Source organism: Larus michahellis, chromosome 20 (assembly GCF_964199755.1).
Source record: "Larus michahellis chromosome 20, bLarMic1.1, whole genome shotgun sequence".
NCBI lineage: Eukaryota > Metazoa > Chordata > Aves > Charadriiformes > Laridae > Larus > Larus michahellis.
The window spans coordinates 6,174,588-6,201,397 of NC_133915.1; the positions used below are offsets into that span (position 1 = coordinate 6,174,588).

A 26,810-nucleotide genomic window follows, 5' to 3' on the forward strand; every position below is an offset into this window, starting at 1 on the left:
CTGTGGGAACAGTGACTTGCTATGGGGACTGTGACTTGCTATGGGGACAATGACTTGCTACGGGGACGGTGACTTGCTATGGAGACGGCATCTTGCTATAGGGATGGACGATTTGCTATGGGGACAGTGACTTGCTGTGGGGCTGGTGACTTGCTATGGGGATGGGCAACTTGCTGTGGGGCTCATGACTTGCTGTGGGAACGGTGACTTGCTATGGGGAAGGGCAACTTGCTATGGGGATGGGCTACTTGCTATGGGGACGGGCTACTTGCTATGGGGACGGGCTACTTGCTATGGGGCGACTCCGGCTCGGCTGGGATGCCCTCGGGGCTGAGATATGGGGGTGGGGAAGGAAAGGCGTGGGGTGAGCACCTACCTGCAGAGCTGCCCAAAAGCAGGAATCCCGGCGGGGTGTGGGGGGGACACAGATGGCTCCCTGCAGCGACGGAGCCCAGCACCCTCCAGCCCCTGGGAGACGGTCCGGCCGCTCCCCCATCAGCTCGCCATTAGCCGAATCGCTCTGCCCCGCGGCGCCCCCAGGATATGGGGGGGGGTGTGGGTGCGCGTGTGTGTCTGCCGCAGGGTGCTGGGGTCCCCCCCCCGCCTCCCCAGTCCAGCCCCAGTTTTGGATGCCGTTTGCCTCTGGGGATACCGGGGTGGAAGCAAAGAGCCTGGGGCCGCTCCCCCCCCCCTCCAAGTACAAGGGTATTTATTTCGTGGGTACAAGAGGGAGACAGCACCTTCCGTGTGTTGGGCTCTTCCCGGTTACTGGTTTGTACATTCAGAGAGCTGCCGCCGGGGAGCGGGTCCCCTCGGGTCCCCCCGGCAGCAAGGACTCGGGGGGAGGGGGGCAGCCACCGGCAGAGGGGACCCCGGCGGAGGGGATCCCCCCCACCCCCCATCTCCCATCCATCCTCCCTCCTTCTGCCCTTGTGCCCGTGGGTGCCCGAGCCCCGGGGCCCCCCCGTGCGAGCAGAGCGTGTCTGAGTGCTGAGGTTGGCTGTGTGCTCCTCCGTGCAGTCTGTGCGGGGCAGCGCTCCCCCCTTCCTTCCTCCCTGCCCTCCTCCTCCTCCTCCTTTCTCCCTGCCTGCAAGGTGGGGGGCTGGGGGTGGGGGGGGAGGGGGGTCCGGGACCCCCGGCCCCTCATTTCCTCGTGTGCAGCGTGTCCTGGAACTTGGTGCTGGTGTAGCGAAGGTGGAAACCCTTCTTGTTGATGGTGTCGTCCGAGTGGAAGCGGATCATCACCGAATCTCCGGCCGAGTAGACCTCCTCCGGGGGCTGCCGGGGCGAGGGAGGGGGGTGCTGAGGACCACAGGCACCCCCGGGGATGCACAAAGGTTGAAGGCGGGGGGTGGGGGTGTGTGTGTGGTGTGGATTTGCCCTGGGGAGGGTGCGAAATCATTGCGACCCCATGGACAACCCCAAATCCCCCCCCACCAAGGGATTGCTCTGCGCTGGCTTCACCCATCACCCATGCATCCTCGCATCTCCACCACCCCACCCCCCCCCAAAAAAAACAAACCCCTACCCCACTGCTCCCCCCCATCCCCAGCTCACCCCGGAGCCGCAGAAGCGGCCGAGTCGCGGGGCCGTCCCGTCGTAGCCGTCGAAGAGCTCCATGTAGTCGTAGCCGCAGTCGGCTTCCTCCTCGATCTCGAAGGTCTGGAAGATGAGCTCCACACCGTAGCCCTCCTCGGCCATGATCACCCACTCGCAGTCTGACCCCCCCGGGTAGTTGTTGTCCCCGAATTGCGCGTGCGAATACAAGTCCTTGGTCTTCACCTCGGCGCGGACCTGGCCCCCGCACACTGCGGGAGACGCCGACGGCGGGATGCCGTGGGTTAGGAAGGTCTCCGGTCTCCCCCCCACCCCATAACCAGGTTTCCCCAGCCCCACGGTGGCGGTACCTGTGGTGTGGGTGGCCTCGAAGCCCTTCTTCTGGACGGAGTTATCCGAGACGAACTTGAGGAACATCTTGTTGCCGGAGGAGAGGAGGGGCTCGGGCTCTTTGGCCCCGCAGAAGCGGCCGAGGGTCGGGGCTTTGGCGTCTTTGCCATCGTAGATCTCCAGGTGATCGTAGCCACATTCCTGCTGCGCCTCCACGTCCAGCTCCGAGAAGGTCTGCAGAGGTGAGGACATCCAAGCTCAGCTCAATGAGAGACAGAGCTCAGAGGGCGGTGATTAGGGGCACAGAGTCTAGTTGGAGACCAGTGACGCGTGGTGTTCCCCAGGGGTCAGTACCGGGCCTGGTCCTGTTCAATATATCCATCAATGACCTGGATGAAGGGACAGAGTGTCCCCTTGGCAGGTTTAAAGCTGAGGGTGGTGGCTGACACCCCAGGAGGCTGTGCCGCCATCCAGAGAGACCTGGGCAGGCTGGAGAGCTGGGCAGAGAGGGACCTTATGGAATTCAATAAGGGCAAGTGTGGGGCGCTGCCCCTGGGGAGGAATAACCCCCCGCACCAGGACAGGTTGGGGGTGACCTGCTGGAGAGCAGCTCTGTGGAGACAGACCTGGGAGTCCTGGGGGACAACGGGATGACCATGAGCCAGCAATGGGCCCTGGTGGCCAAGAAGGCCAATGGCATCCTGGGGGGCATCCAGAAGAGCGTGGCCAGCAGGTGGAGGGAGGTCATCCTCCCCCTTCGCTCTGCCCCAAGGAAGCCCCATCTGGAGCACTGGGTCCAGTTCTGGGCTCCCCGGTTCCAGAAGGACAGGGAACGGCTGGAGAGGGGACAGCAAAGGGCCACCAAGAGGATGAGGGGACGGGAACATCTCTCTGATGGGGAAAGGCTGAGGGATTTGGGTCTCTTCAGCCTGGAAAAAAGACGACTGAGGGGGGATCTTATCAACGCTGATCCATACTTCAAGGGGGGTGTCAGGAGGACGGGGCCAGGCTCTTCTCAGTGGTGCCCAGGGACAGGACAAGGGGTAACGGGCACAAACTTGACCGTGGGAAGTTCCATCTCAAGACGAGGAGGAACTTCTGTGCTGTGAGGGTGGCAGAGCCCTGGCACAGGCTGCCCAGAGAGGTGGGGGAGTCTCCGTCTCTGGAGACATCCCAAACCCGCCTGGAGGCGTCCCTGTGCCACCTGCTCTGGGTGACCCTGCTCTGGCCGGGGGTGGGACGGGGTGATCTCCAGAGGTCCCTTCCCACCCCCGCCATTCTGTGATTCTGTGAGGGGACCCCCCCGGTGCTGCCCACCCCCTGTGGTGTGTGTGCGTGTCCCCTCCTTTTCCAGTCCCTACCAGCTTGACGCGGTGCCCCGGCGTGGTAGTGATGGCCCAAGTGCACTCCTTCTTGCTGGGGTATCTATCGGGCCAGTTGGGGCTGGTGATGCTCCCCGAGATGGATGTCACCTTATGGTCGCAGCCGGCTGGGGGGACAATGGTGGTGCAAGGGTTGGGGGGGGGGCGGGGGTGGTGTGTCATTCCAGGGATTTGGGGTGGTGGTGGTGGGGTTGTTCCGGGGCGCGGACCCACCTTCCTTGCAGTCGTGCTTGTTGTCGTGCAGGACGAAGCCGCTGCGGCACTGGCACTCGTAGCTGCCGAAGGAGTTGAGGCACTCGTGCTGGCAGCCCCCGTTGTTCTTGGAGCACTCGTCCTTGTCTGCCGAAAAGAGAGAGAGAGAAAAAAAGAAAGAGAGAGAGAGAGAGAGAGAGAGCAGAGGGACCGCGGCTGAGCCGGCTGGGACATCATCCCGGCATCCCGGCATCCCGGCACAGCCTGCCGGTCCCCAGCCCCACGCCGCAGCCACCAGCCAAGCAAGCGCCTGCGGCCAGCAGCGAAGCAAATTTCCTTGCCGAGAGCACACACCCCACCCCTGAGGGGGGGGTCGGGGGGGGTCGGGGGGGGCAGCCCCCCCATGGGTGCCCGGGATGGGTCCTCCTCTCCCTGGGCTTCACCCAGGGGCCACAACCATTACCTGCTTAGGGAACGGACGGGGAAGGCAGAAAAACACACAAGTGACAACCAAAGATGCGCAAGAAAAGACCAGGACGCGGGAGTCCCTCTTTACTCATCCATAGGGAAATGTCACAGACACGGTAAAAATCGGGGAAAAAGGAAGGGGGGGGGGGGGGTGGGTGAGGGGGGGAAAACAAACAAAAAAAACCAAACCAAAACAAAACAAAAAAAAAACCCAAAAAAACCAACCCACACCGAGGTCAGCTGGGCAATGACAAAACCAAAAGGGGACGGGGCAGGGAGGGTGCTTAAAACCCCCTGAAAAATTGTAAAAAAAATTAAAAACAAGGCCAACAACCAGTTCTGTCAAGCAAAGGGCTGCCGGGGCCGGCGGCAGGGCTCGGTTGGGCTCGGCTGGGCCCCGGCGTGCTCCCGCACGGCTCCCGGGGCCGCGGCGTTCCTGAGAAAGATGGGGAGGACGACGTCGGCTCAGGAAGGGCCCCGCGGCCGCTTCTGCAGGCGAAACTTCAGGCCGGGGGGGCGAGATTTCGGGGGCTGGAGCTGCTGCTTCTTCTCTGCGGAGAGAAGAGGGAGAAAAAAAAGCGGGGGGGGGGAGCGATGGGGGGAAAGCGGGGGGCGGCGAGGCTGGGGGGGCGGGGGGGGGGCGGCAGCGGGGCATGCAGAGCGGCAGCCGGGGAAGCAGGCAACGGCGGGGACCCCCCCGCCCAAACCGGGAGCCCCTCCTGCGGCGAGGAAGAGGAGGAGGAGGAGGTGGCATGGCTCTGGGAGGATGAGGATGGGCGTTGGGGGGGTCTCCGGGCTGGGGGAGGCAGCAGAGGGGTCCGGGCTGGCCGTACTTACCTCCCACCGCCTGCCTGAGGTCCCTATCGCCGGCGTCCCACAGTTCGCCGAGCACCGCCCCCCCCCCCAAAAAAAAAGCCCCCGCTTTGGGGATGGGGTGGGATGCTCCCTCCTTGCTCTCCCCCCCCCCGCCATGGGGCGACGGTTTGGGGGGTGGGCAGCAGCGGGGGGAAGCCAGCAGCAAGCGGGTACCAGCCAGCTGAGCATCCCTCTGCGAGCTCACAGGGATGCAGGAGAAGAGCATCCCTCCCGGAGCCGGCAGCAGCAGCGAAATGTGGGGGGGTCCTGCCCCAGCCAGTCACCCCGCCAGCCCCCCCGGGGCAGCCCCAAGCCCCTAAAACCTGCCGTCTCCTAGGTCTGGGAGAGGAAGCGAGGCGGAAAAGCTCGTTTGGGAATGGGAAGGGGCTTCGGATGGGCCAGGAAGGCTCAGAGCAGCTCCAACACCGGGGGGGGGGCATGAATGGCATCGCCCCCCCGGCGGGACGGAGGGAGCCTGGGGGGGGAGAAAGAGCGGAGAGAGTTGGCAGAGGACAGAAGCCCAACCAGGTGGGTGTCTTTAGAGCAATTTTTTTTTTTTTTTTTTTTTAATTCTAACCAGCTCGCTCGCCGCCACCCGGGCATCGCCGTGCGCTCACCGTTATCCCGGCGTGCATCCCATGGCTCCGGGCTGCTCACCGCCCCCGCAGCCCCCCCACACACAGCCTGCGCCTATCACCCCACTACGGACCCCCCCCTCACCGTGCACCGGGGCTCGGCGGAGAGCCGGGGAAGGGGGGGGGTGGATGACACACACACGTACCTGGGTGCCGACACCGTAGCGGATTCCCGGGAGAACGCATCCCGTCGCCCCGGCCCGCCAGGAGGAGGAGGAGGAGGAGAGGAGGAGGAGGAGGAGGAGGAGGAAGAAGAAGAGGATGGGGCCACATCTTCGCCAGGGGAAAATGGGCACCCGGGGTGGGGGGGGGGCAGGCTGCCCATCGCCCCGAGAAACAGGGCTCGGTGGCTAGCAGAGACCCTCCACGGCTACAAAGGAGCCGCCTGGGAGATGCTTTGCCCAGTTCTGGCCGGGAGCGACCCGGGGTGGGACGGGGAGGGGGGGACGCGACACACCGGAGGAGGGCCCCCGGTGTGGCCGAGACCTCCAGCGTGGTCCTGCCGCCGGGAAAACCCGAGACCTGAGTGGGGAGAGGGTTTGGTGGTCCGGGATGGCGGGGGTGGGGGGGATGCAGCCCCCCCCCCCCCCACGGGGACCACCACACATGCCAGTGGGAGGAGGAGGAAGGCAAAGGGGAGAGGAAGGAGGGAAGACTCACCCGCTTGCCCCGCGGTCCCGCTGCCGCTCGGCCGCTGGGCTTCCCTGAGGTCTGGCTTTGCTCCAGCTCCCGACGGCTGGGCAACCTTACTTGCCTTGGTTTTAATTAAAAAAAATAAAGCAAAGATACTCGACCACCCACCCCCCCCCCCCTCCCCGGCCCCGCACGGGTCTCTGTCGCTCCGGGGGAGCCCCGAGGGCTCCTGGGGACGCCGGGGCCACCTTTGCCCCTCAAAAAAGGCCTCGACGGGGCCAAAAAAAGCAGCGGGAGGTGTAAGGTGTCGGTGGTCCGGTCCAGGAGCTGCTGCGGGTGGCTCGCTGCCGGGCTGATGTCCAGGGCACCCCGCCGTGCCGAGGGGGCCCCTCTCTTGCACGAGGGTCCCACGGCAGCCCCCAGCCCGGGGACCGTCCCCAGGCGATGCTCGGTGGTGCGTTTCGCTCCGTGTCCCCATCCTTCCCCCCCGGCCCCGACCCCAAACCCCAATCCAAAGGTGACACCGTGGCCCGGGAGAGGAGAGAGGACCACAGAACAGACAGGGATAAGCAGGTAATGGTGGGGTTTTTTTTGGGGGGGTGGGAGGAGGGACCACTCCGGAGACCTGAGCCATGGAGGTGGCTGGATGCTGATATTCCCACCCCCGCAACCCCCCCCACCCCTCGGCATCCCTCGGGAAGCGGAGGGAACCCGTGGCCGTGCAGCGTAGCGGGATGCAGCAGCGCAGGAGGCGGCAGCAGAGCGAGGGGTGCAGTGCCCGGCCCGCGGCGGGGCTGGGAGGGGGGGGGGCACAGAGCTGCTCCCCCCTGACCAGCGCTGGCCTCCCCAGTACCGACCACATCCCTATCCCCAGCACCTTCCCCCCAGACCCCTGCGGACGCAGCACCCCCTGGCCATTTGGGGACCTCCCGGGGGCACCCCAGCTTCTGAAGCGGGACCCGTTTGCCCCCACCCCTACCCCCAAAAGAGGGGAAAAGCCTCGGGAAGCAGCAAAACGCGCTGCCGGAGGATTCAGACCCCCGCGGGGCGGGGATGAGCCTGCCACCGGGCTGGAACCGGGGGCTGCACCCCTGGCACGGGCAAGGCAGGGCATCAGCGGCGGTTTGGGGGGGACGGGGGGTTCGGCGAGGGAGGGCGAGGGATGCCCGTGCCGGCTGGGCCGGGCGGCTCTACCTGAGAAGAAACGGGCTTTGAAGCCCTTTTTGGAGACGGTGTTGTCGGACTTGAACTCGATCCGCATGTTGTTGTACTGGGAGGTGATGACGTCCGGCTTCTCGGCCCCACAGAACTTGCCGTGCAGCTTGGAGTCGGGGGTCAGCCCGCTGCGCACCTCCACGAAGTCGTATTTGCAGACCTGGGGGCGGGTTGGGGCGGGGGGGGTGGGGTGGGGTGGGGTGGAAATACATTACACGGGGGTGGTGGCAGGGCTGTGCCACCCTGCAAGCCACCAGCGGCGTCGGTGGGGGGACACGGACGACGACACACGGAGGACAGCGAGGGGCTGCTCCTCCCCGGCCGACTCACGTCGTTGCCCTCCGTCTCGAAGAAATCGAACTGCAGGGAGATGCGGTACTGGGTGGGGGCCACCAGCTGCCAGATGCAGTTCTTGTTGGGGGGGTACTCCTTGGGCCACCCGGGGCTGGTGATGGAGCCGTTGAGCTTGGTGAGGAACCCTCCGCAGGCGGCTGCAGGGCGGGAGGCACCCGGCGCCCGTCACGTCCCCGGGAGGTGGGGGACGGGGGGGTTGTCCCCAGGGACCGACCGGGGATGCTGCTTCGGGGAGCGGGGTGGGGGGATGGCATCGTGGCGGTGGGGGTGGTGGTGGTGGGGGGGGAAGTCACTCACCCTCGCAGCGGCGTTTGTCGGAGGCCAGCTCGTAGCCGGGGTCGCAGGCGCATTTGTAGCTCCCCAGGGTGTTGACGCAGCGCTGCTCGCAGCCCCCGTTGTTGGGACGCGAGCACTCGTCCACCTCTGGGCAGGGGGGCGGGGGGGGGGCGCTGAGCGGGCAGGCAGGGGCTGCCAACCCCCCACAACGGTGCCCCCCCCCGCCCCCCCCCCGGCTTTTCCCCGGCGCTTCTCCTACCTTTGAAGAAGTTGACGGCGAAGCCCGCCTTGTTGATGGAGCCGTCGGAGACGAATTTCATCCAGAGCTTGTTGGAGGTGCTCTTGATGTCGTCCGGCTTGTCGTAGCCGCAGTAGCGCCCGATGAGGCTGCTCGACTCGCTGTCGCCATCCCGGATCTCCAGGTAGTCGTAGGCACAGCTATCGTGCCGCTCGATCTAGGGGGGGGGGTGCAGGGCCAGGGCGGGGGGTGAAGGCTAGCCGCGGAGGGATGCCACCCTGTCCCCAGCGTCCCCAAACCCTCCCTGCCCCTTTCTTTACGCCCGCGCTCCCACATCCACGTGCCCACCCGCCAAGGGAGTTGGCGTGCTGCGTGGGGAAACTGAGGCACGGAGGCGGTGCGGGGAAGGGGCGGGGGGGATGCGGGTACCAGGGCCGTTCCGTGGGGTGCAGCGCGTCGGGGAGATGCTGCTGGGGAGATTTCCCCTTCCCGCCCCCCCCAGAAAGAGTTGGGGGGGGTGGGACCGGCACAGCGCGGGGGGACGCTCGCCCACCTCGAAAGACTGGAAGGTCAAGCCCACGTGGAAGCCCTCGGAGACGGTGATTTTCCAGACGCACACTTTGCTGGGCCGGTAGTCATCGGGGTAATTGGGGGACTGGATGTGCCCGTTGTCCTTCTTCACGTCCCCCCCGCAGATGGCTGGAAGGGAGGAGAAGCCGCCTGAGCCCCCCTGACCCGGCCCCGCCGCCGGCTCCGTGACCCACCACCCCCCCCCCCCGCCCACCCCTACCTTCGTAGACGGCGAAGAAGCCTTTGCCCACCCAGTTGCTGCTGCTCCGAAACTCGACCCAGAGGCGGCTGTCGGTGGAGACGATGGGCTCGGGCAGCTTGTTCCCGCAGAACCTGCCTGGGGACGAAGGCGTGCTGGGCTGCCTCCTCTTCCTCCCCACCACCTCCCATTTCCCCCCCACCACCCCGCCCCCCGCCAGCATCCTAAAGGAAAAACGCTGCTTCTTCCCCCCGCTCCCCTCCGGCTTTTCCGGCTGTTTCATAGAAACTGGGTTAACTGGGACATGGGGAACATCCAGTTTGTGGGGATGGGACGGAGATACCGGCATCTCCCCCGGGCAGGGATGTGCTGGCGGGTTAACCGGACTGGTTTCACTGGTGTGGGCCAGCAAACTGGGAGCCCCCGATCACCGCAATAACCCCTCTGGGGCCACCCCTTTGGGGCAAAAGGGCTTTGGTACACGGGGGATACGGGCAGAGGGGAGCCCCGCTGCCGGAGCATCGCCGTTTTGGGGGGGCGGGAGGTGAGGGGCAGGCAGCGGGCGGGCAGCGCCCGGTTTGGTTACCTCGCAGCGTGGCCTTTCTCCAGAACCCGTCTCTCACCTCCACGTAGTCGTACCAGCACAGCCGGCTTCGGTAGAGGTCCAGGGTGGTGAAATTCAGGATGATCTAAGGTTGGAAGCGGGGGTGAAAAAAAAGCATGGGGTGACCCCCACCCCGGCGCCCCACGGGATCTCTTCTCTGTTCTGGCTGGTCCAGGTGGTACCCGGACCCGCTCCGTGGTGATGCCCGGCAGCATCCTGAACCCCAGCGAGGCACCGGGCAGGGGGATGCTGGGGTTAGGGCCACCCCTCCGCCAAAAAAATCGGGAGGAGATGGGGCAAGGAGGGAGAGGAGGGCTGGGAGGAGGCGGGGTGCCTTGGGGGCGGCTGGTACCTTCTCTCCCGGGGTGACGGAGATCCTCCAGACGCAGTGCATGTGGGCAGAGTATCCGTTGGGGAATTCAGGGGAGGAGAAGTTGCCCTGGCTGTCCTGGAGCGTCTCCCCGCAGGCTGCGAAAGGGGAAAAATGCATTCCAAGCTTAGGACCCTGGACTTCAGGCACGCAGACTGCGATCGCTTCAGGGATCTGCTGGCCAAAGTGCCGTGGGACAAAGCTCTAGAGGCAAGGGGTTGCCCAGGGCAGCTGGTCAGTATTCAAGGATCACCTTCTCCGTGTCCAGGAGCAAAGTATACCGACAATGGGGAAGGCAGGAAAGAACGCTAGGAGACCTGCCTGGATGAACAAGGAGCTCCTGGACACCCTGTGACACAAAAAGAAACTTTACAAGGAGTGGAAGAAAGGACAGCTGGAATGGGGGGCATATAAGGAAGCTGTCCGAGCAGCAAGAGACCTGGTGAGAAGAGCTAAAGCTCTGTTAGAATTAAATCTAGCCAAGGAGATCAAGGGAAACAGCAAAAATTTCTCTATATATTAATGGTAAGAAGACGACTAGGGAAGGTGTGGGCCCCCTCAGAAAGGAAACGGGAGAGCTGGTGCCAAGTGATATGGAGAAGGCCGAGGTTCTCAATGACTTCTTTTCCTCAGTCTTCACTGGCAAGGGCTCCGGCCGCGCTCCCGGAGTCACAGAAGACAATGGCAGGGCTTGGAAAGAACTGCCCATCGTAAGTGAAGATCAGGTTCGTGACCATCTGATGAACCTGAAAGTGTTTGCGTCCAGTTCTGGAGCCCCTACTCCAAGAGAGATATGGACGCGCCGGAACGTGCCCAGAGAAGGGCCACGAGGATGATCCGAGGGCTGGAGCACCTCTCCTATGAGGACAGGCTGAGAGGGCTGCGGTTGTTCAGTCTGGAGAAAAGAAGGCTCCAAGGAGACCTTCTAGTGGCCTACCAGTATCTTAAGGGGGCTACAGGAAAGCTGGGGAGGGACTTTTTAGGATGTTGGGTAATGGTAGGACTAGAGGGAATGGATTAAAACTAGAGATGGGTCGGTTCAGGCTGGACGTTAGGAAGAAGTTCTTCACCACGAGGGTGGTGAGACACTGGAACGGGTTACCCAGAGGGGTGGTGGAAGCCCCATCCCTGGAAGTTTTTAAGGCCAGGCTGGACGGGGCTTGGAGCAACCTGATCTAGCAGGAGGTGTCCCTGCCCATGGCAGGGGGGTTGGAACTAGATGATCTTTAAGGTCCCTTCCAACCCTAATGATTCTATGATTCCATGAAAAAGCCGGGGGTCAGACAGCCGGGAACCCCCCCAGCACCGGGATGTGCAGACCAGCCAATGCCCCCACCTTCCCTCCACCCTTTTCCCACCCAAATTCCCAGCTCCGAGGACAAAAAAAAAAACCAAACCACGAAATCCATCACCAAAGAGCCCAGAGTGGCTGGCCATCCTCCCGCCACCCCCTTGTGAGCACCGTGCCCCCCTCCCAGCCACCAAACCCCATGGCCAGGAGCCGTCCTGTAGGCCCCCCCCGCCATGCCCTGCCACGCCGCAGGGGCCCAGCTCGCCGCCTGGGCTCCGGGACAGGTTTACGCGTCCGCGGCTGGACCCGGCCCAGCGTTGCCATCTGGAAGCCACATGATGCCGAGGACGCGGCACGCGGCGCTTCGCTCCGGCTGTGGCGGGGCCAAGGCGGCCGCCCCCCCACCTCCCCGCTCACAGGGCTGGTGCTGGGGGGGGATGACAGACCGCCAGATGAAAGGTGAAACGTTAAAAAACAGCGGCTTGAAACCTGGGCTCGTTGCCTTTTTTCCCCTCTTTGCTTCACAGTGGAAACAAAGGGAAGGGAAAGCCAGGCTGCTGCGGGGCTCTTTTTTTGGGTCTTTTTTTTCTTTTTTTTTTTTTTCTTCCCCCCCGCCAACCCCTCCAAATTAATCACTTTTCCTGCTCGCAGCCCCCCGGCCACGGCACAGCCGGCTGCCGGGGCCCCTCACAAAGACGTCCCTTTTCCAGGCTGCTAATTAGTCGCTGGAATTAAGCGGGAGCCAAACTCCTTGCAGATGTTGTCAGCACAGCCCCAGAGCACACGCCTGCAGCCGGAGGCGGGGGGGGGACGACTCGTGCCAACCTCCCCAGAGCCCGGGTTTGAGGTGACAACACGTGCGATAGTCGTGGCGAGCATCCCTGGCCGTGATGGTTGTGCCGAGGACCCTGGTCTTGCAGTGGGGACCACGTCGTCCCATCCCGCCGGTAACAGCCCTCCATAACACCCGGCCTCATCCAAAACCCTCTCGTTGCTGGGGTGGGTCGGAGGATGCTCTTGGAGGATGGTCTCTGAGGATGATGCTTTGCTCTCGGAGGATGCTCTGCTCTTGGGGGATGCTCTTGGAGAATGCTCTGCTCTCGGAGGGTGCTCTGCTGTCAAGGGATGCTCTTGGAGGATGCTCTCGGAGGATGCTCTTGGAGGGTGCTCTGCTGTCAAAGGATGCTCTTGGAGGATGCTCTCAGAGGATGCTCTGCTCTTGGGGGTTGCTCTCGGAGGACGCTCTTGGGGGATGCTCTCGGAGGATGCTGTGCTCCTGTGGGATGCTCTCGGAGAATGCTCTGCTCTTGGGGGATGCTCTGCTCTTGGGGGATGCCCTTGGAGGATGCTCTGCTCTTGGGGGATGCTCTCGGAGGATGCTCTGCTCTTGGAGGATGCTCTTGGAGGCTGCTCTTGGAGGGTGCTATGCTGCCAGAGGATGCTCTTAGGGGATGCTCTGCTCTTGGGGGATGCTCTCGGAGAATGCTCTGCTCTTGGAGGATGCTCTCGGAGAATGCTCTGCTCTTGGAGGATGCTCTTGGGGGATGCTCTCGGAGGATGCTCTGCTCTTGGAGGATGCTCTTGGAGGCTGCTCTTGGAGGGCGCTATGCTGCCAGAGGATGCTCTTAGGGGATGCTCTGCTCTTGGGGGATGCTCTTGGAGGATGCTCGTGGAGGATGCTCTGCTCTTGGAGGATGCCCTTTTCTCGGAGGAGTGGGAGGAGAGGGCAGCTGAGGATGCCCTTGCTCTCGCAGGCAGAGCCCTGTGGCTCACCAAGGTCTCGCATTTAGCTTCTACTCACAACGCCCCCCCCACCCTGGAAAAACACTGCGGATGGAGAAAGGCAACTTGCCTTCTCCTTGCAGGGGGCCTGGTGGCGAGGAGGAGCCCCAAAAAGCATTTTTCCATTGGAAAAATGGGTGGGCGCTTCCCAGCCAGGGTGATGCTTCCTTCGTCACGTCTTGGGGTGACAGCAGAGCCGTTCCCCGGCAGATACGGCCCCCGATCAGCCTGGAGGCTGCTCCAGCCCCCCACCACCGGCAGTGACATGCCACCCCGTCCCGGGGCTCAGCAGAGCCATCCCGGTGGCACTCACCCGGGCAGCGGTAGAGCTTGCGGGCCTGGGCGATGTCCCCTTTGCTCAGCCGCGTCCGCTGGCCGATGGCGGGCCGGACCCCGTTCACGTCGTACTTGGGCAGGATGGTGTCGAGGAAGATGCCCCTGGGGCGAGAGGAGGGAGAGGCTGAGCAGCGGCTGGAAAAGCTCCCCGCTGCCGGAGGAAGGATGCTAAAAACAGCCTGGCTAATTAAAGCCTGCGGGACGGTGAGTCAGCGGGGACGTGGCCCCGACAGAGGTGACCGCGGGGACAACACCGTCCCTGCCCCGGCCAGGGATATGCCGTGGGGCTTCATCCCGCCCCGGCGTGCTGCGGCACGGCTCCGTTGGAGCTGGTTGTGCGCCAAGTTCATTAACTCCGTGCTGCTAATGTCCCGCTGTCTTCTGGGGCTGCAAACACCGTGCCACCGTTCTCCGGGGCTGGGGACACCATGCCACCATCCCCAGGTGCGCTGCGGGGAGGACGGGGACGCGCGGACGTGTCCCCCCCTCCCCCACCGGGTGCGTACCTGGAGAAGGTGTTCCTGGCGTAGTGCATGATGCTGTCGAAATCGTAGGTCTCGCCCAGCGACTCCACCTCCTCCGGCTCCATCTTCAAGAAGTTGTACTCCTGCCCTGCGGAGGCAGGCGGGAGGGGGATGCCATGGGGGCTGGGGCGGGGGGGAACCCGGCTTCGGCAGCCCCCCCCACGGCAGGGAGGAAGAAGAGGAAGAGGAAGGAGGGCTGGTCCCTACCTGGCTGGATGTTCTCCCGGATGATGGAGACGTGGTCATCCCGGTCGGGGCGCGTGTGCTCGTGCCAAAACCCGATGACGTGGCCCAGCTCGTGCACCACGATGCCGAATTTGTCGCAGTTTTTGCCGATGGAGATGGCCTGGGGTCCCCCTCCTCGGCGGCCCACGTAGGAGCAGCACCTGGTGGGGGGAGGAGGCGGGTGGCACCGGCTGAGTCCCGGCTCTCCGGGGGATAGCAATGCCCCTGCGGTGCGGGCATCCCTGGGTAAATCCATGAGTCAGGCTCGGTGTGGAGCGTCTGGGAAGCATCCCTGCGGCCGGCTGGGAGCTTCCCGCGGGGAGCTCGAGCCCTGCTTCCAACCTCAGCTCTGCCTGGAAACCGGGAGAGCTCGGCTCCTGCCCCTGGGGTGCCTGGCACGGCACGGCACGGCACGGCTGCAGGAAGCCCCAGCATCCCATGGCGCTGCTCCCACGGGTGCCCATCCTGCACCGTGGATGGACGCTCGCCCGCACCCCACAGCTCGGCTGGTCCAGCCCTGCCTCCAGCCCCGCACTCGGGGCTCACACCAGCACGGGGGCTCGGACCGGCACCCCCCCTGCCGCCGCGCGCATCCCGTTCCAGGGGAAAGCCTCCTCCGAACCACCGTCTGCTTGGCTGGGGCCGTGCCCTGAGGCGTGAAGACGCTGAGCTCTTCCAAACCCCTGTTTCCTTTGGCGTCGGCCCCACTGCAAGCCCGGGCTGGTGCCGCGCCACCGACCTCAGCCCCCGGCCCACCCCGGCCAGCGCCACGGTTTGGTGGCTACGAGACCTCCTGCGAGCCAGCCACACACAGGGACACATCCCCTTGGCTCCTCAGCCCTCCATAAAACCCAGAGGGTCTGGGGCAGCCCGTTACCCCCACGCACATGCCGACGCGGGCGTTTCGGTGCCAAGGCACGTCATCCGAGCATCCTAAGGAGCGTTCCTACGAGCTGCAAGAGCCAAGGGGCAGAGTGGTCCCGGTACGCGCCCGGGACCCCCCCATCCTCGACGTACCCGCATGGTCGGTAAGTGAAGACGATGTAGCTGTCCTCGTCGTTGCGCTCCAGGAAGGTGACGCAGGTGTGCTTCTCCCAGTGCCGCATCGCCTGCCGGAAGATGGCTCGCTGGCTGCCTGCGGGAGGGGGGGCAGCAGGGGCCGTCAGCCCGGCATGGGGAAACTGAGGCACGCCGGGGACGGAGCGATCTTCCTCCTCTCCCCCCACCCCAGCTCGCCTGCACTCACCGCTGAAGTTGCCGCTGATCACGTAAGGGATGACCCCGTCCGGCCACACTCTCTCCGGCCGGGACGTGGCAGCGCGGCGGCTCCGTGCCCGCTGCCGGCCGCGGTTGTGCGGTTGGTGGCCCGGCCGCGGGCTGGCCTTGGTGGCGTTGCTGCCTGTGGGGAAGGTTGGAGTGGGGGGGGGTCAGTATGGGCAGCCCACCCTGGGGACGGAGGCGGCCGGGGGGAGGGGGGACGGCGGGGGTACCTGAGGAGTTGGTGGGCAGGCGTGTGACGGTGCGGCGCGCCAGGTCCACCACCCGCTCCACCTGGAAGAGCTGCAGGTCCTCCTCGTCCAGGGCGATGTCTCCCAGGAAGGCAGCTGGGGTGGTGGTGGGGGGGGGGGATGATGTGTGAGCCCCCCATGCCTATACCGGGGGACGCCAAACCCCGTGGGGGCTCGTCTCCCCCCAGCCAGCCCCTCCGCACTTGGCAAGTCCCTGAAGAGGAAGGCAAGCCCTTCCTCCTCCTCCTCCTCCTTCAACTGGGGGGCCGGCCGGGCTCCCCCCAACTCCCCAGCCCGCCGCCGTGTCAGCTCTCCCGGCAGCTGGAGCCAGCCCCGGCGCTGACATCTGGTTCGCATAAAGCCCGGTCCATCGCTTTTTTTAAGGGTTTCTCTTATTATTTGCGTTGCAAAAACTCCTTTCTTTTCACTTTGCAAAAACCCAAGGCTGGGCAAAGGGACCCCATTCCTGCCCACCCCCCCCAATCCCCCCCCCCCACTGCCGAGCCCGTTGCGAGCTCCGACAGCCCCGGGATGCTCCGACGACCTCCGAGTCATCTGCCACCGCCAAGTGAAGCCATATGGCCCGGGAAGCTCCCGCTGTGCCCAGCGCCTGCAGGAACGGAGCCGGCCGAGGGGTGTCCGTCTGTCCGTCCGTCTGCCGGGGCCGTAGCCCCCCCCCAGCATCACTCTGCCACGGCTCCCGCCAGGCTGGGGGGGTGCAGAGATGCTTCAGCATCACAGGGCCGGAGGATATAACCCTGCACAGCCCTTCCTCCTCCTCCTCCTCCTCCTGCCCTGCTCTCCCGCTCGCCATTGAGGCGATGCTGTGGGATACGGCTCCCGGCTTCGGCACTGGGCCGGCGCCGAGCCCCCGGGGACCCGGCTTTTTGCGGAAACGCCGCGTCCCCAGCGCCCAGGGCTGGCTGAGGTCAACGCCGCGCCGCCACGCCAGCGCCGGCACTGGAGGCTCCGGATGCGGCCAGCGCAGGGCGGAGCTGGGTTTCACACCAGGGTTTTGGGGACAAAACGGGTGGTCCCGGGCACCCCCCTGCCCTGGGGAAGGGCAGGGAGGGGAAGGGCAGCGGTGGGGTGCAGGGGTCGGGGGGGGAAGAGGGGCTGGACCAGCTGAGGGGCTGATGGGGAGCGGCGCCAAGTCCGCGCTCCAAGCAATTAGCAAGTGGATCCCAAAAGAGCCACTAATTACCAAAGCAAGGCGGGACGATGAGGAGAACCCTGACAAGTCCAAAACAAGCGGCGCGGGGGCGAGAGGATGAGCCCAGCTCCACCGCACCTCACGCCTTCGCATGGCACCGAGCCCCAAACTGTGGCGTAAGGCGTTTTGGGGCGAAAGAGCCACGTTCGGGGTCCGTCTCCAGCGCCGTGAGGCCGGTGGGAAGCCCCGGGGTGGAGAGCAAACCTGCGGCAAAGCCAAGGGAAGAGCAAACAAGCCGGGGCCGGCACCTCCCCTGGCACCGACCCGCCGCTGGCACCGCCAGGCTGCAATTTGAGGGTAGAGAAGAGGCAGGAGCCATCCCCGGTCCCCCCGCATTCCCCCCCGCCCCACACCCGGAGAGACGTGTCCGAACGGGCAGCGCGGGGGAGGACGCAGGGCCGGGGAGAAGGACGAGCGTCCCGTGCCAAGAGCTGCATGGAAAGACAAGGGAAAGTAAGCTCGCTTACAGCCCGGCAAGCGCCGGCGGAGCCAAGTGATATAGAAACCATATGTGAGGGATTTGGGATACGTGAGAGAGCCGGGCAGGCGAGCGCGGGGCTGCTTTTCCCAGCTCCTCTCCGTCCCCCCCCGCCAAAAAATCCCCAGGCTTTTGGGGGAAAGCGGCTCCCCGAGGGGAGGTGGGGGACGCGGGGTGGCGGTGAGGGGGATGTCCCGGCAGCCGTCCCTGTAAGGACACGCTGGGGACAAGCCCGAAGCGTTGGATTGAGAAACTTCCACGTTGGTCCGGGCTCTGGTTGCTTCCTCCTCCCACTCGCTCCCCGCGCACCCTGGCCCCGGCGACAAATAGGGTGGTTTGGGGGGGTCTTTGCTCACCAAACCCAGCCCCCCCCAGACACTCTCAACCTCCCCGAGGGGCTTCGTCGGACACGCTGCCACGCTGCTGCCACTTGTCCCTTCCCGGTTTGGGCCGCAGCAGCTCGTCGAGTGAGCATCCTCCCTCCAAGGTTGGGGGGGACCCCTGTAAGCAAAGGGGGCCCCCTGCCAGCTGGGGGGGCGAAGGTGCCGTGTTGGGGCGGGGGGGGGGAGGGAGAGATCCCAGCCCACCGCCACCGGTGCTGCCCTCTGCTCACCCCGGCGCTGGCCGCGGAGTCAACGGGGGCAAGGTCCGAGCCGCGGTGGTGACAACGGGGGGGGATGCGGTGCCAGGGGGCAGGACGCAGTGCCAAAGGGGAGGATGCGGTGCCAGGGGGGAGGTTCGGTGCCACTGGGGAGGATGCGGTGCCATCGGGGAGGATGCGGGGACAGCAGGGAAGGGAGGATGTGGTGCCAGGGGAGAGGATGCGGTGACAACGGGGAGGATGGAGTGCCAGGGGGGAGGATGCGGGGACAGTAAGGAGGATGCAGTGACAGTAGGGAAGGGAGGATGCAGTACCAGCGGCGAGGATGCGGTGACTGTAGGGAGGATGCAGGACGAGTAGGGAGGATGCAGTGCCGTTGGGGAGGATGCAGTGCCATCAGGGAGGATGCGGTGACCGTAGGGAGGATGCGGTGCCATCGGGGAGGATGCGGTGACCGTAGGGAGGACGCGGTGCCATCGGGGAGGATGCGGTGCCAGCATGGCAGACACGATGCCAGCAGGGAGGATGGGGTGACAACAGGACACCAGCTTCGAGGGCAGGCACCAGTCACAGCGACACGATGGCTCCATCCTCGTGCCCATCGGCCAGAGAGGAACGGGGATGGGAGCCGGGGAGCATCCAGGCTCCGGCCACGCACATCCCTCCCGTCACCTTGAAAACAACCAGCTGTTTCGGGACCTGCCGGCGAGGCTCCCACCGAGCTCTTCCTCGCCCCGAAGCCAGGAGATAACTCAGCCCTCCGCTGTTGTTTGACTTTTTGTGCTATGTGTTTTCTTTTGGGTTCTTGGAAGGGTGACGTAACCCCCGGGGCTGAAGCTTTAGACAAACAAGGTTTTTTTCACTCGGACCCCGGCCAACCCCTGCAGCACCCCATCCCCACGCTACAGGCATCCCCTCGGCTCGGTGGCCGTCCCCGCGGGGTCCCTCGGTCCCCTTTGCCATGGCACCACAGGGATGCAGGAGCCACTCAGCATCCTTTATCCCCCCGGGCGAGGCAAGGAGCAGAGATGGCTACCCGTGGGCCTCACCTCGCCGGGATTTTGGGATGAGCCTGACCTCGGGTCTCCACCAAGGTTGGGAACCATGTCGCAGGAAAAAAAAAAAAAAAAAAAGAAAAAAAAAAGAAAAATAACCCGCGGGAAGAGGCCGGGGCGCGAACGCGATGTTCTGGTGAGCAGGCAAAAGCAAACAGAGCGGCGGGGAAGCCTTGGCAGGGGATGGCGGCAGATAAACAGGACGGGATCATGTTCCAGGTCAGTCTGGGGCAAACGAGACCCTGTGCATGGCGCCGGGTGGGAAGGACCCTTCTCCCTGCGTGGATCCCACCGGCCCTTGAAGCGGTACCGGGCAGGATGGGCTCCCGTGGCTCCGGCAAGACGGGCAGCATCCCCTGCCCAGCCTTCCCTCGCCGGTTTAGCAGCTCCGACCCAGCCGTCACGAGTCCTCGTGCGATGCCGAGCCACGAGCACCGCTCCCGGTGTGAGGCAGGGAGCAGAGAGAAGGATTCGGAGCGTGCGAGGATGCAGGGAATGAGTCGCTCTGCCCCGGCCAGGGACGGAGGCATGGCCGGGGAGGGATGGAGGAGAGCGGTTTAAGAGGTGTATCCCGGCCTCGGCCGAACGGCCGGGTCGTAAAAGCCGCGGAGTCACCGGAGCAGCGTCCCACTGGCTCGGCAGAGTCGTTAAATATGTGAGGAATGCTCCTCGCGCCGCCCCTCGCCCCCGCACGCCAGCCCAGCTGCGCCCCGCGGCGAGCTCCGCTGGCGGCCAAACGCGCCGGGGCCGCGGCCAGAGAAGTGGGCACCCCCCTTGGCCGGGGCTGGGAGGGTCCCCCCCAGATCCTCAGGGCTCTGCCCTGATTGTAGGGACCAGGGATGGAGGCGCGGGCGCAAAGGCGGAGGGATGCGGAGCATCCATGGGGCCATCGGGGTTTGGGGGAGCAGGCCCCCACCGAAGTGGCCCCGTGGCCGGTGGCCCCGCAGAGACCCCAGGGACGATGGGGACAGGGTGGAGGCATGAAGCGGAGGCAAGTAAAGCCTTCTCCTGTCCCCCAGCAGCGGCGCAGCCCCTCTCCCGGTGCCCCTCGCCGGCAGCCGGAGGGAGAGAGGGAGCAGCCAGCCTGTAAACGCCGGGGCGAGGAATATTTGCTTTCCCAGAGCACCTTCCGACGAGCGCAGCAGGCACAAAGCAGGAATTCAGCCTCGGCGGCCAGGCTGGGAGCCAGGCCAGAGCACGGCCCCTCCGCAACCGGTGGGGAAACTGAGGCACGGGGGGGGACGGAGCAGGTCAGCACCGAAGGGGAACCCCCCGAAGAACCAGTCCTGGCACGCAGACGCTCCGCTGTCGGTCACTGTCCCCACAGGCAGCCGGGACCCCCTGCCTCGCTCTTTCCTCGCCGGAGCATCCTTGTCCCCGCCGGTGCCTTTGCGAAAGCCGGGGCTGAACCAGCACCGGGCACCCTCCTGCCGGCAGCCCTGCCCTCCTCTCCCCGGGGTGCAGACAGAAAGCAGCACCCAGAAGGCAGAAACGCTAAAGTAGGGTGTCCAAGGCGGAGGGATGATCCCTCTCCCCAGTTCCCATCCCGTCTCCCCAGTGCATCCCTCCACGGTCCAAGGCGCATCCCGCCCGGAGGCATCTCCCGGGTATCCATGGGCAATTCCCCCTCCCCACCGGGGCATCGGGGTGGGGGCTTCCAGCCTTTTCCCCGCTCCGTGCTGGGCGATGCTGCAGCGTAAGCGTGAAATAAGCACCCTGGAGCCCGGCCTCCAATAAACACGGCCCGCGGCAGCTAACGGCTTCCAGCTAACGAACATCCGGGGGCAGGACGGGAGCAGGAGGGATGGATTGATCACTCCAGGGGAAGGATTTTCCTTCTGCTCCTCTTCCCCGACAGCAAGCGGAGGAAAAGCCTCCTCCGGGGCTCGGCGCGGAGGATGCCATGCCTAAGGGATGGCAGAGCCCCCGCCCGGGGAAGGAGCCGGGGGGAAGCGTTGCGGGGGTCGCTTGCGGGGAACGGGCTCTCCCTGCAAAGCCAGGTCGCCGAGGAAAACACAGCCCGGGGCCAGCAGCATCGGTCACTTGTGAAAGGGAGAGCTGCTGGAAAGGAAAATATTTGCAAATCACTTTGCCAAGGGGACCTGGGGGCCGGTGTGTGTGTGTGTGTGTGTGTGTGTGTTGTTGTTGCATTCGCCTGCGAGGAAGGGAGCCCAGCGGCAGCAGGGACCGGAGCCTGTCGGGGATGGGAATACACCCCGACACCCAGCTCGGCACACGTGGGGATAACCCCGGCTCGGCACTGTCCCTGTCCCTTGGCACTGGCTCTGCCGAGGGGCACCGGCTCCCAGGGGCTCCCAGACCTCTGTGCATCTGCCCCAGGGCTCTGGCTGCAAATATATCCCCCCCCCCTGCCCCGCTCCTGCTTTTATTGCTCAATCCTCTCCTCACCTGCCCTCCCCCGGCACCGACTGACTCCTTCCCAAGTTTGTTTGTGGCTCCCCGGCCGGGCTGCTTGAACCCCTCCTGCAGCTTGAGAGAAGCGGGGGGGGGTGGGATTATTTTCTCCTTGCCTTTTACACACCTATGGAGCAGGGTTTGCCATGCAAAGCCCCCCCGGCCCCGGGTGGACGGGACAGCGGTGACCCACAGCCCTCCTGCAGCCCTTGGCGAGGTTAGAAGCGGGATGCCTGCTCTCCGCAGCTCAGCGGGATGCGGCGGGATGCGGCGGGATGCCTTTTTCTCTCCCTGCCACGATGCTGGAGACCTCCAGCAAACCTCTGGGCAACTGGGAGAGCACATTCTCCCCCAGAAAACACCCCCTGCAGCACAGCCAACAGGGAAAATTCAGGGAAAACCACCCATCAGCCATCCTCTCTCCTTTCCCCCTATCCCTCCCGGCTGCTTTGTTCTCCCGGGGTCCAGCCGTGGCTCCCAGAGGCCGCCCCATCCCATGTGTTTCCCAGCCCCGGGCACGACGGCGGATAAAGCCTCAGGAAACGCCGTCTCCCCCCTCGCCGCGACCCGCCGGCGTGAATCAGCAGCCGGAGGGTTTCCCAGGAGCCGGGAAGCGACGGCGGGCGGGCGGGCGGGCAAGCGAGCCCCCCTCGGCCTCGCCATCGAACCCCGGCCCCCGCCGGAGCACGCCGCCGCGCCGAACGGGTGATTACACAAAGATAAAGCAGATCCCGGGATGGGCCGGAGATTTTTTTCCGAGGGCTCTGTGCCGTCCCCGAGCTCCGAACCGCAGGCCTCCCGCCGGCCCCGGCTCGGCGGGTGGATTTTTACCCTGCATGAATAAGTGACATATAACGGCTGGAAAATATTTTTGGGCAGCTTGACAAGTGTGACTGCAACCAGTAGCCTCCGCTGGCTACGCCTGGAAAGTGTAATCTAGGTGAAACCCAGGCAGCCGGAGCCAGAGCGCTCCAGGCACGGCTGGGAAGCTCGTATACCCGGAGGAAGGGGGGGCTTGGACCCCCCCAGCCCCATCCGTGCACCCGTGCCACCCCTGCCCACGGCTCTGCCGTCACCCCGCGGGCAGGAGATGCTGAGCCCCCCCAACCACGGAGAGCGTGGGGGAGCAGATTGTCCCCAAGTGCCCACCCTGGGGGGGGGGGGGCTGTGGGACCCCCGTGGGGCTGCACACTCCCATGTCCCCCTCCCCGAGAGCAGGGTGACAGTGGGTGGCACAAGCACGGCAGCCCCCCGGTTTAGCCTGACACCCCCAAATGTGGTCACGGAGCCACGCGCAGGGAGTAAGACGGGCTGCGTCCCTCCCCAGGTGCCGGGGGCACCCAGGGCGTCCCACCTCCTGTAGCCAAATTGCCAGCGAACCCCCCCCTGCCCCGGCATGAGCCAAAAGCAAACCCTCAGGCTGGGGACATGTTTGGTTAGAGCTCGCGGGGGCTCTGCAAACACAGCGAGCCCCGGCCGAGCTGCTTCCCCGGGTGGTGGGAGCGATGCCGGCGGCGGCGCGAGCGATGCCGGTTGCTTTTCCCGGCCGGAGACGCCACCAGGATCCGACCCGACGGCTGCCCTCCTCAACGCTGGGCAGCGAGACCTGGATATCCTGCTGGCCGGGCAAAGGGAAAGCGGGGCCACGGCTAATTCCTCCCTCCCTGCCTGCCTGGGGGCTGGTCCAAGGGCCGGATCTCCCAGCGGTCCCGTTTTGGCATCCTTGGAAGAGACGCGGCGGCACGGGCGGCTCTTCCCCGGACGCGGCAGGGGGTGGCCCGCTGGCACCGCTGCAGAGGGGTGGCATCGTCACCCAAAAGGGCGGCGAGCCGCCGGCACCCGTCCTCGCCCCGGCGGGCGGCCTCAGGATACCTCTGGCATGAGTTGTGCCAAGGAACCCAAATTCCTCCCCCGGCGCTTGCCCGGGAGCCGCGGTGGCGGCGAGGCCTCGGCAGCTCAGCTGTTTCCGGGGGACTTCGCCACCCCCAAAAACAAAAACAAGCCCCCGCTGCGGGTCAGGGGGATGCTGGGAGGGGGAAGGCTGGGGGGGAGGGGGGGGGGTCCGGCCACTGAGCAGCCCCCGCTGATGGATCTCACCATCCCGGATCCACGGAGCCCAACCTGGGGGGGGTAAATCCCTGGCCCGTGCGGTGCGTGGCAGGGCCTGATCCCCCCCCCACCCCCGGGCCCCTGGGGAAGAGCTGCCGTAATTAAATTAGTCACATAAGGATCTCGTAAAGGCAGGCGGGGAAGGGGGGGAGGATGGGGGGGGAACAGCCGGCGCCCGGGGAGGCGATGGGGGTCTCGGGGTGTGCGGGAGCGGGGTGAGGTGGGGGGGGCTCTGGGCGGCTGGTAAAGCCATTCCCTAATGAGTGGGGCTCGTCAGGGGGTGAAGCCCCCGTTTCTCCCGGGGCGGGGGGGGGGCAGGGGGGGGCTGGATGAAGCGGGAGCGGAGCGGAGGCTCCAGCCGGCTCTGCCCGGACAGTTTTGCAAGCCTTGCTGTTTCAGGCCGGGAGGGCAGGAAGGGAAAGATTTTTTTTGGCCAGAAAAAAAGCCCTCGTGTAGACAAAGTTCTATCAACAGCCGCCTTCCAGCGCAGACAATGCCATTAAAGAGAAACGTGATCCTCCAGCCGGACCCGAGCCCTCCCCTCCGCGCTCAGCCATGGGTGTCCCTCCCGTGCCTCAGTTTCCCCCCCCCACCCCCAGCGCCAAATCCTTCCGTCTGCCTTTATCTCGCTCTGGGAGACAGGGATTGCCCCCCCCGCCGCGGCGCCCACTTTGCTCCCAGCCCTTCCAAAATGCGAAGAACGACTCAACAAGCCCCTGACCCAGCAGAGAGGGAGCCCAGCTGGGGGGGCAAACAAACACCCACCCCCCCCCCCCCCCCAAACTCCGGGCTGAGCCTGGCCCGGCGTCCCGGGACGCTGCAGCCCGGCGGGTGTCGGGGGACCGAGCTTTCCGTGGCTGGGGTTTGGGGATGGGGAGGGGGCAGGAGAAAACCAAGGGGCACGGAGCGTGGGGTGGGATGGGGCCGGTTTGGGGTGGGATGGTGGGGGTATGTGTGTGTGTGGGGGGGGGGGGGATGCGGGGCGGGGGGGCTGCCCTCCGCCTTTGACAGCTGCCGGTGCGGCCAAGGCTGGGGAGAGAAAGCGGGGCGCCTGGCCAGCCCCCCCCCCCCGCCGCTCCCACCCTAAGTACAACCAGATGCTCCCCGGCCGCTGCCCCCCCCCCCCCCGACACACACACCCCCGGCAGCGGGGAGCCCCCCGGCAGGGGGGAGCCAAGTTTCCCCGTGCAAAGGAGACACTCACACTCACTTTATACACACTCACACTCACTTCACACACACTCACACCCCACACCCCCCCCCAAAGCTCTCCCCTTTGTCTGCCCGGCCGCCCCCCGGGGCGCAGCCCCCCCCCAGCTCCTACCGGCTTTGCAGGGGTCCTTGTAGTCCAGGGGCTCCGCGTCTTCCTCCTCCTCCTCCTCCTCCAGCACGTAGGAGTAGTCGGGGAAGTGCATGGCCCGGGCCAGGAGCAGGCAGAGGAGCAGCCCGCAGGTCCGCAGCCCGGCCATGGCTCCGCGGGCAGGGGGGGGTGGGGGGGGTGTGTGTGTGAGAGGCGGGCGGCTTTTATTTTTTAATTTATTTATTATTTTTTTTCCCCCTCTCTTCCCCTCTTTCCTTCCCTTCTTCGCTTTTCTTTTTTTTTTTTCCTTTCCCCTCCTCTCTCTCTTTTTTTTTTTCTTTCTCTCGCTCTCTCTCTTTTTTTTTTTTTTTTTTTTTTTTTTTTTTTTTTTTTTAGGGAAATGAGATCTGGCGGGGGCGGGTTCAAGCGCGGAGCTCGGCCCCTGCAGCCCCGGGCGCAGGGCTGGGAGCGGGGCCAGCGGCGGCGGAGGGTGGGGGGGGCCGTGCCGCTGCCGGGGTCCCGGACAGCAGCCCCCGCTCCTGCGCCCCCTTCCCAGCCTCCGGACCCCGTTCTGCACCCCCTGGTCCCGGTTGTGCTCCCCCTTGTCCTGTCCCGCACCTCCCGGTCCCTTTCCGTATCCCCCGGTACCGATCCTGCCCCTCCACGGTCCCGTCCGTATCCCCAAGCACAGAGCCTGGCTCCCCCCCCGGTCCCATCCCACGTTCCCAAGCACAGATCCTGACCCCCCCCGATCTCATCCCGTATCCCCCGATCCCGATCCTGCCCCTCCGGGTCCCGTCCCATATCCCCCTGCATCGATCCTGCCCCCCCCAGTCCTGTCCCATATCCTCAACCCCGGTCCTGCACCCCCCCCCCGAGCACCCTGTCCCTCAGTCCTGCACCCCACAACCTGTGCTCCTGCACCCCATAACCCCCACCCTGCACCCCCCATCCCCATCCCACAGCCCCCATCCACATCCCCCAGTCCTTTCCCCCTTACACCCCTGTGTCCTGCACCCCACATCCCTGTCCCGCACCCCCCATCCACATCCCCCAGTCCTACACCCCCCCCTTACACCCCCATATCCTGGTCCTGCACCCCCATCCCCATCCCACACCCCCCATCCCCATCCCCCAGTCCTACACCCCCCCCTTACACCCCCATCTCCTGGTCCCGCACCCCCCATCCCCATCCCACACACCCCCATCCACATCCCCCAGTCCTACCCCTCCTCCCGCGCCCCCACGTCCTGGTCCCGCATCCCCATCCTGCGTTCCCCAGCCCCACTCCTGCATTCCCTGCATTCCCCATCCCTGCACCCTGTATCTCCTGGTGCTGGACCCTCAGTCCCGCACCCCCGGTCCTGCCACCCCACGTCCTGCACCCCAGACCCTGCACCCCCCCATCCTCCATCCTGCCGGAGGAGGAGGAGGCAGCACCCCCAGCCCCCCCCCACCCTTCCCAAACATCCCTGGGCTCCAGGCCCTGCGGCAGGCGTTGGGAAGCTGCCAGCACCCTGCAAATCCCCCAGTGACACCCTGCCTCCTCCTGGGGGGGCGCAGCCAGGACCCACCCCCCCGGGATGCTGCAGGGGCGCGGGGCCGGGGCTCCCTCTGCCATCCCTCCCCGACCCTAAAGGCAGCCCTGCACCCAGAGGCACCCAGCCCGCCCGGGTCACGGGCCTGCCAGGAGCTGGGCGCCCTGGGGCGGGTGGGCAAGCAGCCCAGGAGTTGGGCTAGCACCCCAGGGAGGGTGGGCGAGCAACCCTGGAGCGGGGGGAGCCACCGCAGGGTGGCCGGGGGGTGCCCAGAGAGCAGGGCAACCGTCAGCCCTGGCTGGGCCGCGTGGTCGCGTGTGTGTTCACGCGTGTGCGTGTTCACGCGTGTGCGTGTGCACGCGTGTGCGCCGAGGTCTGTGAGTGACACCTGCCGTCAAAGCTCTGCCACTTCAGCAGAGCCCGTCACCGGCCAGAGGCCACCAAACTTTGCAGCTGGCCATGCCCAGGGCACCCTGGCCACCCAACAGGGTTGGGGGGCCATGACGGGGCGGCGATGGGGACAGGGCAGGACGTCCCCGCGGTGCTCCGAGGGATGT

General features: G+C 65.6%; 1 protein-coding gene across 3 annotated transcripts; it reads right to left on the bottom strand.

Annotated features, from left to right (window-relative positions):
* Positions 1-692: 692 nt before the first annotated feature.
* Positions 693-25,390, bottom strand: BMP1 (bone morphogenetic protein 1). 3 transcript variants are annotated; one of them, XM_074563638.1, is made up of 20 exons: positions 24,740-25,383; positions 15,527-15,640; positions 15,283-15,435; positions 15,054-15,171; positions 14,019-14,197; positions 13,794-13,899; positions 13,265-13,389; positions 9,861-9,976; positions 9,491-9,593; positions 8,926-9,042; positions 8,689-8,834; positions 8,157-8,352; positions 7,919-8,044; positions 7,598-7,758; positions 7,247-7,427; positions 3,483-3,608; positions 3,249-3,376; positions 1,908-2,121; positions 1,558-1,808; positions 693-1,278 (listed from the first exon to the last, which is right to left on the bottom strand). In XM_074563638.1, the coding sequence occupies exons 1-20, from the start codon at positions 24,882-24,884 to the stop codon at positions 1,144-1,146; spliced, it is 2,940 nt and encodes a 979-aa protein (XP_074419739.1). In that variant the 5' UTR covers positions 24,885-25,383; the 3' UTR covers positions 693-1,143. The 3 variants fall into 3 exon arrangements, with proteins under 3 accessions (XP_074419739.1, XP_074419740.1, XP_074419741.1); XM_074563639.1 differs by lacking the exons at positions 15,527-15,640; positions 24,740-25,383 and having other exon boundaries at positions 15,054-15,145; positions 15,283-15,424; XM_074563640.1 differs by lacking the exons at positions 693-1,278; positions 1,558-1,808; positions 1,908-2,121; positions 3,249-3,376; positions 3,483-3,608 and adding an exon at positions 3,979-4,480 and having other exon boundaries at positions 24,740-25,390.
* Between the last annotated feature and the right edge of the window lie 1,420 nt (positions 25,391-26,810).

Excerpts from the sequence above, each read along its gene's own strand:
- BMP1 (XM_074563638.1), bottom strand. The coding sequence starts at position 24,884 with ATGGCCGGGCTGCGGACCTGCGGGCTGCTCCTCTGCCTGCTCCTGGCC. Across the intron at positions 8,835-8,925 it reads CTTCTTCGCCGTCTACGAAG|CCATCTGCGGGGGGGACGTG; the intron begins GTAGGGGTGGGC and ends CCTCCCTTCCAG. Across the intron at positions 2,122-3,248 it reads CGGGGCACCGCGTCAAGCTG|ACCTTCTCGGAGCTGGACGT; the intron begins GTAGGGACTGGA and ends TCACCTCTGCAG.